Raw genomic sequence first — 15,072 nt, 5'->3', positions numbered from 1 at the left:
CTGTTGTTTATTTATAGTGAATGGAGAGATGGGAAAATGAATTAATGGATGAATCAACTGATTCATTAATTAATAGCTATTTGCTTTTCAGTCTTAGTAGAATTTTATTATTTTTCAGTTAAAATGTATAATTTTATGATTCTTTTTTATCTGCAGCTGGAGTGCCAAACTGTATCTTACACCAAGTAACATTGTTCTACTTACTGCTATAGCTCTCATCGGTGTCTGTGTTTTCATCTTGGCAATAATTGGCATTTTACATTGGCAGGAAAAGGTTTGTTCATTTAAATGAAACATTAACTTTTATTAATTTGTATTAGTAATACATTGCTCTTAAAAACACTATATTTTAAACTTTCTTCAAATGACTAAGACTTTGTGATTTTTCACATTCTATACATAATGTCCTCTTATTGATTATAATTTCTTTCATCTCTTTAAGTTATTAATGTCTCTCAGCAATTCATACACATCACAAGAAACTAATTTAAAATTTCAATGCTGTATAATAGTAATAAAATGATCACCCAGAAATTACCGGGTATATTGAAAAATTTAGAAATAATTTCATGAAGGCCTGAAAAATGATAATTTTTTTTTAACAAGCCTGTGTTTATTATCTACTGATAAAGCCATGAACACATTTTTCCAGGTATAACATCTATGGCTATATAAAGAATTTGAGCACAGATAGGTTAAATGATTTTCTCAAGGTTTGAGTGGAAGGTAACAACTAAAGTAATAAACATCTTTTCCATCTGTAAAGTATGCTTTGTACTAAATTAAACATTTTTTTCTTTAGTATCAACCCTAAATAATAATTAAAAACAACAGTCCAAGTGTAGGTTTTTTATACAGTATTTATGAGGCGGAAAAAAGAGGCTATCACATAAATTTACTAGCAGTTTAGATATAAATTGAAAAAGCTAATTTCTATGAAAATGTCAATATGAATTCAGTACATGAATTAATATGAATATATATTAGGGCATATAACATATAGCAGTTTCCAGCATTGTTCCCAAAAAAGGGCTTCTTTGTCCCATAAAAGTGTTGTCTTTTGGATTGTCTTTGGATTGTCATGTCCATCATAATAATTTTTTGGTAACTAAATTTACTGTGAATTTTAACTGTTTTAACTTAGGAAAAAGAGATCTTAATTGTGATAAATGTCCATAGGTTTGTCTCTTCCTAAAAAATTACTCCTTTATATATCAAAAATGACAACAGAAACTTATAAAGTCAGTTAATTTTAAGATTGCGACTTAAGACATAAAATAAAGGATGATCCTACATACTTTTGTCCAGAAGTGTCAGAATATAGTCTGAAGTACTGCATAGCTCTAGACCTGTAAAGGAAAGGAAATTAATTTCATTAATTTCTCAGATCATCTGATTATAGTGTAAACATTGTAAACTTAAAATAATAATGATGCAGTGGCTAAAAATTGAAGTTTAAATATAGATACAGATTTGACCATGTATACTCTCCTGTGATACATACTATGGTTCATCTCCTACCTCTTTGACCACTTCTCTTTCACCTAGCTGGGTGCTCCTTTCTACCATTTCCTAACCACAGTGTCTGCCCTAAGCTGTCTTCTTTCTACACTTTTTCTGCCAGTTTTATCCAAAACCACAGTTTCAAGCTATTACCTCAAATATCCCTAACACTCGTCTGTCCCTAAAGTTCTCTTAGCCCATTTCCAGCTGTCTCCATGACATCTCTACCTAGATCACTTACAAGCACCTTAAAACAAATATTTTAAAGTTTTGTGTCTCTGCTTTCCTACTTACCTATAAAATTTGATCAGTTGCCCTCTGATTCTGCTTCCATGACGATCCATGCAGCTGACTCCATTTCTGCATTTCTATTCCCAGGGCTTTAGGTTCAGCTCCTTGTCCTGTCCAGTCCTGCCTTACCTCCCTGAATCCATTCTCTCTCTTTTTTCTTCTATTGATCACATTGCTGCCCTCTAACTCATCATCAGATTTAGCCTTAGTCATGTCACTCCTCTGCTCAAAAATCCCTGCCTAAAATGTGTCAACTCCTTAGCCTAACCTTGATAGAACTTCCATGTGACTCCACCATATATCTTTCCAACCTCGCTTCTTACCAGCTGCTTTCACATATTCCCTCCTCCTGCCCAACTTCCATGATTGCACCTGTTCTACCCCAGCTTGGAAGGAGTGCCTCTCCCCCTCCATTTCCATAAACACCATCTTTTTTCAAAGCTTTCCCTTTCCTCACTCCAACCTAGAAGTAATGTCTCTCCAAGAATATTAGTGACAGTTTTCACTTTTTTCCCTGAAATACAGTTATTCAATATGTTTTGGTGTTTTTTTTTAAGTTTTTGAGAACACGATACAAAACTGAGGATTTTTTTAATCCCTCAAAATACAAAGCACAGTACTTTGCTGGGAGTGGAGGGTCAGTGAATATATGCTAAATCAATAGGTTAAGGCCAAAATAACTAATGTACCTTACCTAGATTCATTTATTAATATTAGTGCTTATAATGGGAAAAATATAGTTCCATCTTTGTAGAATCTAATGTTTACTACTACTTTCAAATAAATAATAAATGATAACAAACTAAGTATTTAAGGAACATTTCTTATTGGTTTTTAAAATTAATTAGTGGGTTATTAATTATAAAATAGCTACTGTAAACTAAAAATTTCATGATTATTATGTAATAAAATCACATCTTTTATCTACTATTTGCTTAGAGATTTGTTTTTTTAATTACTTTATATTTCAGAAATGAGTGTTTTCTTGACATTTTCCTGTTATTTATAAACTAATCTAAAATTCTTTTTCAGAAAGCAGATGATAGAGAAAAACGACAAGAAGCGCATCGGTTTCATTTTGATGCTATGTGACTTGCCTTTAATATTGCATAATGGAACGGCTATTCACTTAATTAATTGAAACACTAAATTTGGCTAATAGAAGAAAATAAGAGATTTTGAGTATTATTTATAAATGATGTCTCCTTTGGTAATTATTGAAAAGTATTCAAATAAATATGGTCTGAATGTGTCACAAGGTCTTTTTTTAAAGCACTTTGTATACAGTAATTTGGATTATTTAAATGTGCTGTACATTTTTGTTACTTTGTGGAATGTGTTGCATGTACTCAGGTGTTTCTGTATTTATAATCTTACTAGAATAATGATGATGGGAAAAGACATGTATAAATAAAAATAAATGAGCAGGGATTTTTGTGTTCCACTTGAATTGGTCTTGCTTCTTATTCTAACATTACAAATTACGCCTTTGTGAATGTATCACAGATAACGTTATTTCACCTTAGTCACAGCAGGTGATGACACACGGGCGAGAGCTTAGATACTCTGGCTTTGGAATTGCAGTCCAGCAGGCTTGCCTTAAATTCTGGGTTCCACCACTTCCAAGCTGTTTGAATTTGGTTGTTAACCTCTATGAGCCTAAGTTTTCTTGTTTACAAATGGGGCTAGTAATACTACTCAGCTTGGGTTTGTAAACATCAGATGGGATGATGGATGTGGAGTGCTTAGCTTGGTGTCTAGCACAGAGTTAGTTAACTGCTCAATAAGTGGTACTTGTCATGATTACTATTATTAGTTTGTTGTTTGCTTTTTTTTACAAACTTCTAAAACTAATTATCAAAATATATAGACTCAATAGAATGTAATTTTCAAGCATGAGGATATCATATTCTTTGGGAAAAGTAAATTCTTAGTGGTTGGCATCTTATGTGACAGTTTTATTACTTGCTCATATTAACTAAAAATTATAGTACCCTCCAAGAATTAATATGCACTAAAATTTTTCATTTCAACACTGATGGTTATCATGTGATAATGAAGAACATTTGATTTCTTGAAAGGAAACTGCTATAGATAGCATCTAAGAATGCAAATCTTCAACCACATTTTTATGCTCAAAAGCATACAGTCTCTAATTTACATTCAGACTTCAGTGCAAATTTTTGTGAACTTCACCTCACCTAAAAGTTAATTGAAGATTTAAATCTAAGACTGGGAAAAGTTTATATATCAATATTAATTTTCTAATATGCAATGGACATGTGATGGCTATAAAACACAAAAACTTACCTAATTTTGTTCTTCGTGTTCTTTTTTTCTTTACAGTTCATTGAGAATGGCATGTGTATAAGTGGTTTACTTTGTGTATCTGAGCATGTTAATATGTCTCCTTAATAAATACTGTGTATTGAAACAAAGTATTTTGGTGAGTTTGTAAATATTTTTTAAGTATTAAGTCTAGGGGCGCCTGGGTGGCTCAGTGGGTTAAAGTCTCGCCTTCAGCTCGGGTCATGATCCCAGGGTCCTGGGATTGAGCCCCGCATCGGGTCCTCTGCTCAGCAGGGAGCCTGCTTCTCCGTCTCTCTCTGCCTGCCTCTGCCTACTTGTGATCTCTGTCAAATAAATAAATAAAAATCCTTAAAAAAAAAGTATAAAGTCTAAATCACTTATCTGCACCATGAGACAAAGGTAAAGTGACTCACCTATTGCCTCCTTGTGAGTTCACGCAAGATAGGAATCCCCTGACTACAGTACTCCCTTACTTTATGAAACAGTTATCAACAGCAACACTGCCAGGCACACACTGACCTAAAGACTGTTAGGCTGAGTATCTCTCAAATAATACAGCATGAGTTTTAAAACTCACTTGGAGTCAGGGTCTATGAGGAGTATATTATAAGCCAATAAAATGTTAAAGAGAAAAAAAAAAAAAGAAAAATGAATACTTCACAACTCCTTTAATAAGGTTAATATTTCCCTAATACTACTACCCAGTACATTACAAGAAAACTACAAACTAATATTCCTCATAACATAGCTGCAAAAATCCTCAACAAAACATTAGCAAATTGTATCCAGAAATATAAAAACAGATATGTAATGACCAAGTGGGTTTCGCCAGAATGCAAAACTAATTTTACTATTTGAAGGGGGAAAAGCAGTATTACCATATTAGTAAATCAGAAAAACCACCTTTTAATCTTCTCAATAGACACAGAAAGAAAACTTAAGAAATGTAACATCCATTCCTGATTTTAAAAAAAAAATCTAGACAAACTATGACTAGAATTTCACTAACTATAAAAGGCATTTTCTTTAAGAATCTGCAGCTAAGGGGCGCCTGGGTGGCTCAGTGGGTTAAGTCTCTGCCTTCGGCTGGCGTCATGATCTCAGGGTCCTGGGATCGAGCCCCACATGGGGCTCTCTGCTCAGCAGGGAGCCTGCCTCCTCTCTCTCTGCCTGCCTCTGTCCCTACTTGTGATCTCTTTCTCTCTTTGTCAAATAAATAAAATCTTAAAAAAAAAAAATCTGCAGCTAACAACATACTTAATGGTGAGAGACTGAATGCTTTCTCCCAATGATTAGGTACAAGACAAGGATGTCCTCTCCCATGGTTACTTTTCCACATAGTACTAGAAATCCTAACTAAAGTAATAATCCAAGAAAAAAAAAAAATAAAAGGCATACAGATTGGAAAAGAAAAAATAAAACTATCCCTATTAGTAGATGACAGGAGTGTCTAGAAAATTCCCAGGAATCTACACACACACACACACACACACACAACAAAATACATTCTAGAACTAAGTGAATTTAGCAAGTTTAGCAGGACACAAGGTCAACACAATCATTTAATATATAAACATAATGAGCAATTGGAAATAGAAACTTTTTAAATACTATTTAAAAGGGATACGATAATGAATTTTTTTAAAGATTTATTTATTTGTTTAAGAAAGGGAAAGAGAGAAAGAGAAAGAGCACGCAAGCACAGGGAGGTACAGAGGAAGAGGGAGCCCAATGCCAGGTTTGATCCCAGGACCCTGAGATCATGACCTGAGCCAAAAATCAAGAGTTGGCCGCTTAACTGACTGAGCCTCCCAGGCGTCCCTGAAATTCTTATGTAGAACTATAATGAAGCATGCATGGAATTTGTATGCAGAAAATTACAACATGCCAATGAAAAATCAAGGAAGACTTGAATGTAAAGACACTGTGTTCATGGATTGGAAGATTCAACTTAGTAAAAATGTCAACGTTCCACAAAGGGATCTAAAGATTTAATACCATCCCTATCAAAATCCCAGCAGTATTTTTTGTAGCTATAGACAAGATGATTGTAAAAATTTATATAAAAGAGTGAAGGAAGTAGAACAGCTTAAAATTATTTTGAAAAAGAAGGCAAAGCTTGAGGAATCAAACTGATTTTAAAACTTCCAGTGAGTCTTTATAATAAAGTTATAGTAACCAAGATAGTATGGTATTGACAAAAAGATAAACACATAGAGCAATGACAATAGAACAGAACAGAGGATCGAGAAAAAAACCTACACAAATAAAGCTATTTGATCTTACATACTTTTGTAAAAGTGATTCAGTGGAAGGCAGTCTTTTCAACAGATAGAGTTAGTTAGAACAATTGGCCAAATATAGGCAAAGAAAAAGAAGAGCTCGATCGAAATCTCACACGGTCTATGACAAATTAACAAAAATGGATCATAAACTGGGACACCTGGGTGGCTCATTTGGTTAAGCATGCAACTCTTGGTTTCAGCTTAGGTCAAAATCTCAGAGTCGTGAAAGCGCAGAGCCTGTGTAAGATTCTCTCCCTCTCCCTCTGCCCCTTTCCCCCATGCTCGCTCGCTCGCTCTCAATAAGTAAATCTTTTTTAAAAATAGATCATAAACGTAAATGTAACACATAAAACTATAAGACTTTTAAAGAAAACATAGAAGAATATCTTTTTTTTTTTTTTAATTTTTTATTTCTTATAAACATATATTTTTATCCCCAGGGGTACAGGTCTGTGAATCACCAGGTTTACACACTTCACAGCACTCACCAAATCACATACCCTCCCCAATGTCCATAATCCCACCCCCTTCTCCCAAACCCCCTCCCCCCGGCAACCCTCAGTTTGTTTTGTGAGATTAAGAGTCACTTATGGTTTGTCTCCCTCCCAATCCCATCTTGTTTCATTTATTCTTCTACCCACTTAATCCTCCATGTTGCATCACCACTTCCTCATATCAGGGAGATCATATGATAGTTGTCTTTCTCTGCTTGACTTATTTCGCTAAGCATGAAACGCTCTAGTTCCATCCATGTTGTTGCAAATGGCAAGATTTCATTTCTTTTGATGGCTGCATAGTATTCCATTGTGTATATATACCACATCTTCTTGATCCATTCATCTGTTGATGGACATCTAGGTTCTTTCCATAGTTTGGCTATTGTGGACATTGCTGCTATAAACATTCGGGTGCATGTGTCCCTTTGGATCACTACATTTGTATCTTTAGGGTAAATACCCAATAGTGCAATTGCTGGGTCATAGGGCAGTTCTATTTTCAACATTTTGAGGAACCTCCATGCTGTTTTCCAGAGTGGCTGCACCAGCTTGCATTCCCACCAACAGTGGAGGAGGGTTCCCCTTTCTCCGCATCCTCGCCAGCATCTGTCATTTCCTGACTTGTTGATTTTAGCCATTCTGACTGGTGTGAGGTGATATCTCATTGTGGTTTTGATTTGTATTTCCCTGATGCCGAGTGATATGGAGCACTTTTTCATGTGTCTGTTGGCCATCTGGATGTCTTCTTTGCAGAAATGTCTGTTCATGTCTTCTGCCCATTTCTTGATTGGATTATTTGTTCTTTGGGTGTTGAGTTTGCTAAGTTCTTTATAGATTCTGGACACTAGTCCTTTATCTGATATGTCGTTTGCAAATATCTTCTCCCATTCTGTCAGTTGTCTTTTGATTTTGTTAACTGTTTCCTTTGCTGTGCAAAAGCTTTTGATCTTGATGAAATCCCAATAGTTCATTTTTGCCCTTGCTTCCCTTGCCTTTTGCGTTGTTCCTAGGAAGATGTTGCTGCGGCAGAGGTCGAAGAGGTTGCTGCCCGTGTTCTCCTCAAGGATTTTGATGGATTCCTTTCGTACATTGAGGTCCTTCATCCATTTTGAGTCTATTTTTGTGTGTGGTGTAAGGAAATGGTCCAATTTCATTTTTCTGCATGTGGCTGTCCAATTTTCCCAGCACCCTTTATTGAAAAGGCTGTCTTTTTTCCATTGGACATTCTTTCCTGCTTTGTCGAAGATTAGTTGACCATAGATTTGAGGGTCTATTTCTGGGCTCTCTATTCTGTTCCATTGATCTATGTGTCTGTTTTTGTGCCAGTACCATGCTGTCTTGATGATGACAGCTTTGTAATAGAGCTTGAAGTCCGGAATTGTGATGCCACCAACGTTGGCTTTCTTTTTCAATATCCCTTTGGCTATTCGAGGTCTTTTCTGGTTCCATATAAATTTTAGAATTATTTGTTCCATTTCTTTGAAAAAGATGGATGGTACTTTGATAGGAATTGCATTAAATGTGTAGATTGCTTTAGGTAGCATAGACATTTTCACAATATTTATTCTTCCAATCCAGGAGCATGGAACATTTTTCCATTTCTTTGTGTCTTCCTCAATTTCTTTCATGAGTACTTTATAGTTTTCTGAGTATAGATTCTGTGTCTCTTTGGTTAGGTTTATTCCTAGGTATCTTATGGTTTTGGATGCAATTGTAAATGGGATTGACTCCTTAATATCTCTTTCTTCTGTCTTGCTGTTGGTGTAGAGAAATGCAACTGATTTCTGTGCATTGATTTTATATCCTGACACTTTACTGAATTCCTGTATAAGTTCTAGCAGTTTTGGAGTGCAGTCTTTTGGGTTTTCCACATATAGTATCATATCATCTGCGAAGAGTGATAATTTGACTTCTTCTTTGCCGATTTGGATGCCTTTAATTTCCTTTTGTTGTCTGATTGCGGAGGCTAGGACCTCTAGTACGATGTTGAATAGCAGTGGTGATAATGGACATCCCTGCCGTGTTCCTGACCTTAGCGGAAAAGCTTTCAGTTTTTCTCCATTGAGAATGATATTTGCGGTGGGTTTTTCATAGATGGCTTTGATGATATTGAGGTATGTGCCCTCTATCCCTACACTTTGAAGAGTTTTGATCAGGAAGGGATGTTGTACTTTGTCAAATGCTTTTTCAGCATCTATTGAGAGTATCATATGGTTCTTGTTCTTACTTTTATTGATGTGTTGTATCACATTGACTGATTTGCGGATGTTGAACCAACCTTGCAGCCCTGGAATAAATCCCACTTGGTCGTGGTGAATAATCTTTTTAATGTACTGTTGAATCCTATTGGCTAGTATTTTGTTGAGTATTTTCGCATCTGTGTTCATCAAGGATATCGGTCTATAGCTCTCTTTTTTGGTGGGATCCTTGTCTGGTTTTGGGATCAAGGTGATGCTGGCCTCATAAAATGAGTTTGGAAGTTTTCCTTCCATTTCTATTTTTTGGAACAGTTTCAGGAGAATAGGAATTAGTTCTTCTTTAAATGTTTGGTAGAATTCCCCTGGGAAGCCGTCTGGCCCTGGGCTTTTGTTTGTTTGGAGATTTTTAATGACTGTTTCAATCTCCTTACTGGTTATGGGTCTGTTCAGGCTTTCTATTTCTTCCTGGTTCAGTTGTGGTAGTTTATATGTTTCTAGGAATGCATCCATTTCTTCCAGATTGTCAAATTTATTGCCGTAGAGTTGCTCATAGTATGTTCTTATAATAGTTTGTATTTCTTTGGTGTTAGTTGTGATCTCTCCTCTTTCATTCATGATTTTATTTATTTGGGTCCTTTCTCTTTTCTTTTTGATAAGTCGGGCCAGGGGTTTATCAATTTTATTAATTCTTTCAAAGAACCAGCTCCTAGTTTCGTTGATTTGTTCTATTGTTTTTTTGGTTTCTATTTCATTGATTTCTGCTCTGATCTTTATGATTTCTCTTCTCCTGCTGGGCTTAGGGTTTCTTTCTTGTTCTTTCTCCAGCTCCTTTAGGTGTAGGGTTAGGGTTGTGTACCTGAGACCTTTCTTGTTTCTTGAGAAAGGCTTGTACCGCTATATATTTTCCTCTCAGGACTGCCTTTGTTGTGTCCCACAGATTTTGAACCGTTGTGTTTTCATTATCATTTGTTTCCATGATTTTTTTCAATTCTTCTTTAATTTCCCGGTTGACCCATTCATTCTTTAGAAGGATACTGTTTAGTCTCCATGTATTTGGGTTCTTTCCAAACTTCCTTTTGTGGTTGAGTTCTAGCTTTAGAGCATTGTGGTCTGAAAATATGCAGGGAATGATCCCAATCTTTTGATACCGGTTGAGTCCTGATTTAGGACCGAGGATGTGATCTATTCTGGAGAATGTTCCATGTGCACTAGAGAAGAATGTGTATTCTGTTGCTTTGGGATGAAATATTCTGAATATATCTGTGATGTCCATCTGGTCCAGTGTGTCATTTAAGGCCTTTATTTCCTTGCTGATCTTTTGCTTGGATGACCTGTCCATTTCAGTGAGGGGAGTGTTAAAGTCCCCTACTATCATTGTATTATTGTTGATGTGTTTCTTTGATTTTGTTATTAATTGGTTTATATAGTTGGCTGCTCCCACATTGGGGGCATAGATATTTAAAATTGTTAAATCTTCTTGTTGGACAGACCCTTTGAGTATGATATAGTGTCCTTCCTCATCTCTTATTATAGTCTTTGGCTTAAAATCTAATTGATCTGATATAAGGATTGCCACTCCTGCTTTCTTCTGATGTCCATTAGCATGGTAAATTCTTTTCCACCCCCTCACTTTAAATCTGGAGGTGTCTTCGGGCTTAAAATGTGTTTCTTGGAGGCAACATATAGATGGGTTTTGTTTTTTTATCCATTCTGATACCCTGTGTCTTTTGACAGGGGCATTTAGCCCATTCACATTCAGGGTAACTATTGAGAGATATGAATTTAGTGCCATTGTATTGCCTGTAAGGTGACTGTTACTGTATATGGTCTCTGTTCCTTTCTGATCTACCACTTGTAGGCTCTCTCTTTGCTTAGAGGACCCCTTTCAAGATTTCCTGTAGAGCTGGTTTGGTATTTGCAAATTCTTTCAGTTGTTGTTTGTCCTGGAAGCTTTTAATCTCTCCTTCTATTTTCAATGATAGCCTAGCTGGATATAGTATTCTTGGCTGCATGTTTTTCTCGTTTAGTGCTCTGAAAATATCATGCCAGCTCTTTCTGGCCTGCCAGGTCTCTGTGGATAAGTCAGCTGCCAATCTAATATTTTTACCATTGTATGTTACAGACTTCTTTTCCCGGGCTGCTTTCAGGATTTTCTCTTTGTCATTGAGACTTGTAAATTTTACTATTAGGTGACGGGGTGTGGGGCCTATTCTTATTGATTTTGAGGGGCATTCTCTGAACCTCCTGAATTTTGATGCTCGTTCCCTTTGCCATATTGGGGAAATTCTCCCCAATAATTCTCTCCAGTATACCTTCTGCTCCCCTCTCACTTTCTTCTTCTTCTGGAATCCCAATTATTCTAATGTTGTTTCGTCTTATGGTGTCACTTATCTCTCGAATTCTCCCCTCGTGGTCCAGTAGCTGTTTGTCCCTCTTTTGATCAGCTTCTTTATTCTCTGTCATTTGGTCTTCTATATCACTAATTCTTTCTTCTGCCTCATTTATCCTAGCAGTGAGAGCCTCCATTTTTGATTGCACCTCATTAATAGCTTTTTTGATTTCAACTTGGTTAGATTTTAGTTCTTTTATTTCTCCAGAAAGGGCTTTTATATCTCTCAAGAGGGTTTCTCTAATATCTTCCATGCCTTTTTCGAGCCCGGCTACAACCTTGAGAATTGTCATTCTGAACTCTAGATCTGACATATTACCGATGTCTGTATTGATTAGGTCCCTAGCCTTCGGTACTGCCTCTTGTTCTTTTTTTTGTGTTGAATTTTTACGTCTTGTCATTTTGTCCAGATAAGAGTAAATGAAAGGGCAAGTAAAATACTAAAAGGGTGGCAACAACCCCAGGAAAATATGCTTTAACCAAATTAGAAGAGATCCAAAATCGTGAGTGGGGAGAAAGGGGATAAAAAGAGGTTCAAAAAGGAAGAGAGAAAAAAGAAAAAAAGAAAAAAAAAAAAAAAGAAAAGAATTTTAAAAAAAGAAAACACCTAAGAAAAATGTAAAAAAAAAAAAATATATATATATATATATTAGATAAACTAGTAAAAAATCGTTAAAAAAGAAAAAGGTAACAGTTAAAAAAAAAAATTTTACCCGAAGGCGAGAAAAAAAAAAAAAATGAAAAAGAAAAAATTAAATTAACTGCAAGACTAAAAAAAATCACAGGAAAAAAGCCATGAGTTCCGTGCTTGGCTTTCTCCTCCTCTGGAATTCTGCTGCTCTCCTTGGTATTGAAACCGCACTCCTTGGTAGGTGAACTTGGTCTCGGCTGGATTTCTTGTTGATCTTCTGGGGGAGGGGCCTGTTGTAGTGATTCTCAAGTGTCTTTGCCCCAGGCGGAATTACACCGCCCTTACCCGGGGCCGGGGTGAGTAATCCGCTCAGGTTTGCTTTCAGGAGCTTTTGTTCCCTGAGCGCTTTCCGTAGAGTTCCAGAGGACGGGAATACAAATGGCGGCCTCCTGGTCTCCGGCCCGGAGGAGCCGAGAGCCCAGGGCCCCACTCCTCAGTGCGCGCTCAGAGAACCGCGCCCAGTTACTCCCGTCTGCCTGACCTCCGGCCGTGCTCCGAGCTCATCGAGCCTGCGACTGGTTCAAGGTAACACGGAGCTGCGAGCTGACTGTCAGCTCTGTCTCTGTAGCCGGCTTTCCCGTTCCAATACCCGCAAGCTCTGCGACACTCAGACACCCCCGATCCTTCTGTGACCCTGCGGGACCTGAGGCCACGCTGACCCCGCGTGGGCTTCGCCCTGGTTTAGCCTCTAGAGCGATGTCCCTCAGCGGAACAGACTTTTAAAAGTCCTGATTTTGTGCGCGGTTGCTCCGCCGCTTGCCGGGAGCCGGCCCCTCCCCCCGGGGTCTATCTTCCCGTCGCTTTGGATTCACTTCTCCGCTGGTCCTACCTTTCAGAAAGTGGTTAATTTTCTGTTTCCAGAATTGCTGTTCTTCTTCTCTTCGATCTGCCGATGGATTTTCAGGTGTTTGCAATCTTTAGATAAGCTATCTAGCTGATCTCTGGCTAGCTGAAGCAGTCTCAGCTTGCTACTTCTCCGCCATCTTGACTCCTCTCCGTCCATAGAAGAATATCTTCATGAACTTCATGAATATTGTCATGAGTTAGGCAAAAAGTTCTTAGAAATAACACCAAAAGTATGATCCATAAAAGAAAATATTGATAAATTTGACTTCTAAATTAAAGACATTTTCTTTGCCAAAGCCACTTTCAAGACTATGAATAGACAAGCTGCAAATGGGAAGAAAATATTTGCAAATCACATCTCCATCAATGGGCTTATATCCAGAATGTATAAAGAATTCTTAAAAGTCAGCATTACAGTGGCATCTGAGTGGCTCAGTGGGTTAAGCCTCTGCCTTCGGCTCAGGTCACGATTCCAGGGTCCTGGGTTCGAGCCCCTCATTGGGTTCTCTGCTCGGCAGGGAGCCTGCTTCTTCCTCTTTTTCTTTCTCTGCCTGCCTCACTCCCTACTTGTGATCTCTGTCTATAAATAATAATAAATATAAATAGATAAATCTTAAAAAACAAAAAGCAGTACATAACAACCCAGTTTAAAGGTGTGCAAACACTAGGACATATCACTAAAAAGGATATACAAACGGCAACTGCTGAAGAGATACCCCACACCATTAGCTGTTAGGTGAGTCAATATTAAAATCATGAAGAAATACAATTACACACCTCCTATAACAGGTAAAACAAAAAATACCGACAATTCTAAGTGTTGATGGATGAGGAATGGAAGCAACTGGACTTCTCATCCTTCTGATAGGAAGGCAGAAGTGGTAAGACCACTCTGGAGAACAAATTGGTGGTATCTAAAGTCAACTTCATTTTTATATAGGAACAAATTGGATACGAAATGGATTTTAAAATAGGTAATATTTATAAACTCATCAAAGTGAGCTACCCGTGAACAACACAAGATGTATCACATCTCTGCAGGGTCAATTATAAAACTTTCTTCAGAAAATTAAGAAGTCTTCAACAAATGTACATTTATACCATGTTTTTGGACGCGAGGACAAAGTATTGTAAAGATGTCAAATCATCCCCAACTCTACTCAATATCCCAACAGAGTTTTGTTGTAGTAGCTGCTAAACTTGATAAGCTGTTTCTAAAATGTATACAGAAAAACAAAAGGCCAAGAATAGCCAAGACTATCTTAAGAAAGAACAAGACCTTGCTCTGTCAGCTATCAAAACTTTAAGTTGTAATGATTAATACAGTATAGTATTAGTGAAGAGACAAATGGATTCCAAACCTAAATATGCAATGCAAATTCATAAGCTTTTAGTATTTAATATACATAAATAACTTCATGATCCTGGAGTAAGGATGGGTGTCTTATTCAGGTCACTAAAAACACTAAAGGGAAAATTCTTTCTATACAGGAGCATATTAAAATTAATAACTTCTTCTGTTCATCACAGACACTATTGAAAGGATGAAAACATGTCATAAAATGAAAGAAAATATTTCAACACACATAACTGATTAGTTATACAAAATGGAGAAATTCTATAAAATTATTTTAAAAGACAGCCCAGCAAAAAATGGGCGAAAGTTTTGAATAGGTCATTCACTAAAAAAGGAAATCCAAGTAGCCAATAAACATATAAAAAGATGTTCATATTTGGGAAATGCAAATTAAGCAAAAAAATAATCAGAAATAGATTCACAAATACAGAGAACAAATTAGTGGTTACCAGATGGGACAGGCAAATAGGTATAGGGGATTAAGAGATTAAAAAATATTCCAGTTTCACAATAAATATGTCACAAGATGAAAAGTACAGCAGAGGGGATATAATAACCTCATGTGTTAACAGATGATAACTACATTTATTGTGCTAAACATTTTGTAATGTTTAGTCTTGGATTTGGGTTCAGGCAGGTCATAATTTCAGAAAGTACCTGGATGATCAATTATCAACCCACTACGCTGTACACCATAAATTAATA

At 36.7% G+C, this 15,072-nt stretch overlaps 1 protein-coding gene across 1 annotated transcript in view; it reads left to right on the top strand.

Moving 5' to 3' along the window:
• Positions 1-4,232, top strand: part of ITFG1 (integrin alpha FG-GAP repeat containing 1) — a 314,234-nt gene extending 310,002 nt beyond the window's left edge. The window contains exons 17-18 of the mRNA XM_013052089.2: positions 157-274; positions 2,827-4,232. Of these exons, the coding sequence (XP_012907543.2) occupies positions 157-274; positions 2,827-2,886 (178 nt within the window). The 3' untranslated portion in view covers positions 2,887-4,232. The remainder of the gene's footprint in view (positions 1-156; positions 275-2,826) is intronic.
• The last annotated feature ends 10,840 nt before the right edge of the window (positions 4,233-15,072 follow it).

The sequence above is a fragment of the Mustela putorius genome, unplaced genomic scaffold (assembly GCF_011764305.1).
Source record: "Mustela putorius furo isolate JIRA1106 unplaced genomic scaffold, ASM1176430v1.1 tig00000174_pilon_pilon_pilon, whole genome shotgun sequence".
Taxonomy (NCBI): Eukaryota; Metazoa; Chordata; class Mammalia; order Carnivora; family Mustelidae; genus Mustela; species Mustela putorius.
Note: the sequence above shows the minus strand (reverse complement) of the source record. Positions and strands in the feature narration are given on the sequence as shown.